The sequence below is a fragment of the Cotesia glomerata genome, linkage group LG6 (assembly GCF_020080835.1).
Source record: "Cotesia glomerata isolate CgM1 linkage group LG6, MPM_Cglom_v2.3, whole genome shotgun sequence".
Classification (NCBI taxonomy): Eukaryota; Metazoa; Arthropoda; class Insecta; order Hymenoptera; family Braconidae; genus Cotesia; species Cotesia glomerata.
The window spans coordinates 12,902,350-12,904,783 of record NC_058163.1 but is presented as its reverse complement, the minus strand read 5'-3'; the positions used below and the strand labels follow the sequence as shown (position 1 = coordinate 12,904,783).

Sequence of the window (2,434 nt, the reverse complement as noted above, 5' to 3'; positions counted from 1 at the left end):
ATCGAAAGAATGGATCTACAATGCATAGACATAGTTAATTCCACCACATATCAAGATTCAGAAAACTATGTGTCCAATGTTTGTCAGGATTATCCTACTACTCGTAGTTAAAAAGTGAATGCTACTGTTCAAGTTAAAATACATAGTTTATATAGAAGTACTCAAGTTCAATGTAAACCTCAGACCAGAGATCGTGCTTCGTCTCCAATTGAACTGTCATCAGAAAATAAAAATTTTCATATTTCATGTTCTTCACCAATTAGTAATAATAATAATAATAATAATAGTAATAGTAATAATCAACTTATGGACACTTCTAACACGACAATAAGTTGATTTCCAACTACTTCAGATAATATTTTATCCACAGTTGGAAGTACGGAAAATGAATAGAAAAATAAATTCCATCAAGAAGAATTTCAAAAATTGAATTTACAACAAACGTTTGAAAGAATTCAACAATTTTCTCGTAAATATATCGGGATTCCAAATGACTGCTTGGATATTATTGATATTTTACAGATTCCAAATTTGAGTGAAGTAGATATATTTATTACATTGAAGAAGATAAGATTAAATGAAAGTTTTGCCATTTTAGCGGATGATTTTGGAATGTCTACTTCAAAGATAAGTCGTATTTTTACGAAGACTGTGCCTATTATGGCAGAATATTTGAAAGACTTCATTATTTGGCCTTCATCTTCGAGAATTAAACGCCAGTTGCCAATAAGCTTCCGAAGTCGCTATGCTGCAGTAGAATTAATCATTGATTGCTTAGAAATCGAAATAGAGAAGCCAACAGATCCTGTCAAACAATCACTGACTTGGTCTGAGTACAAAAAATGTAATACGATTAAATATTTACTTTCTTGTACCCCTGTTGGAATCGTCAATTTCATTTCACCGGGATTCAGTGGTAGAACATCTGATGCTGAAATAGTGTCACAATCTGGATATTTGGATCGTTTGAAACCCGGTGCCGCTGTACTATCTGATCGAGGCTTTAAGCATATTGAAAACTTGGTTATTGCAAAAAGCTGCACGTTAATTAGACCACCTACAGTAAGCTCTGCACAGAAACCAAGTCATGAAGAGGTCATTGCGACAAAGCGAATTGCAAGTCTCTGTATTCATATTGAAAGATTGATAAGAAGAATACGAGAATTTGAAATTTGTGAACCTCATTCATGTGTTAACATAAAGCTAATTTCTCAAATGGATAATATTATGACGATCGTTGCTGCTTTAACGAATTTACAAGGAGCATTGATAAAAAAGACATAAGTCATTAGGCATCAAGTGAAACTGTAATATTTTATATTTTTTTACAATAATAATATGAACATTGAAACTTATCAAATAAATATTTTTATGCAAGTAAAATCGTTCTATTTTTATTATTTTTTAGCTTTAATTATTTTAAAGAGTTAAATAAACGCTTGAAAATACATTTTTTCCAAAATCGATTCAAGTCTTTTAATAATTTATCTATTAATTCTGAGTCATAATCAATAATAATAGACTTAATATTATTTGTTTCTTCAAATTTTGGGTCCGCAACAATAAACAATGCCTTTTTTCTTCCTGTAAAAAGCATTTGCATTTGCATTTGAGTTATATATTTGATTGATACTTTATCATAATTATTTGTATCAATATATGTACGAAAACTCTTGTCAGATGTTGGACATTTAATTTCAACAACAAATTCCTCATCAATGGCATCAGGTGGAGCTCCAAGATGTGGATATTGTTTGGATAAGAATAATTCACATTTTTTAAACTTTCTCTTCCAATTCTGCTCAACTCTTCGTAAAACCATAGCTTCTAATGTTTACCTCGTTCCATAGCTTTTGTGTTTCGTAATTTTTGACCACCGACCAGCAACTCCACCAACATTCCATCGGTTGTATTACAACGGGATGCTTCATGAGCTTTTGATGCAGTAATTCGTCCATATCTCAATATAAACCAAAGGTCACAGTCAGCTTGATCTTGAGTCTTTTTTTCGATAAGTTCACACAGTTTTTGAGGCAATCGATTTGTACTAAAATATAAAAATTCCTCAGATGATGTTCCTCCCAAGTTAATAAAGTCAACGAGTAAATTGTGTATCGAAAGACTTTGCTCGGTATTTACAGGGTTGAAATACTTCAAGATTTGACTCTGTACAGATTTTCCTTTTGTTCTCTTCACAAATTCTTCTAACGTATTAAAAGGCTTAGTCACAGCGGCGACGTCTTTATTAGAAGCAAAATCTTTCACCATAATATATTTGATAGATAAACCAACTTGAGAAAGAACAGACTTTCGCCAATAGCACTCAACATCTGTTGGTGACGGTTCTTCAGATCGTCTATGTAACCACATAAGAAAAGCAATCAAGTGTTTACACCCACCTAACAAAGATATAAAAACAATAAATTTATAGGTA

The 2,434-nt window shown here is 31.8% G+C and overlaps 1 protein-coding gene across 1 annotated transcript; it reads left to right on the top strand.

Moving 5' to 3' along the window:
* The first annotated feature begins 660 nt into the window (after positions 1-660).
* On the top strand, positions 661-1,284 carry LOC123267938. Its single transcript, XM_044732824.1, has one exon. It carries the CDS (start codon positions 661-663, stop codon positions 1,282-1,284), a length of 624 nt encoding a protein of 207 aa, XP_044588759.1.
* Positions 1,285-2,434: the final 1,150 nt, after the last annotated feature.

Excerpts from the sequence above, each read along its gene's own strand:
- LOC123267938 (XM_044732824.1), top strand. The coding sequence starts at position 661 with ATGGCAGAATATTTGAAAGACTTCATTATTTGGCCTTCATCTTCGAGA.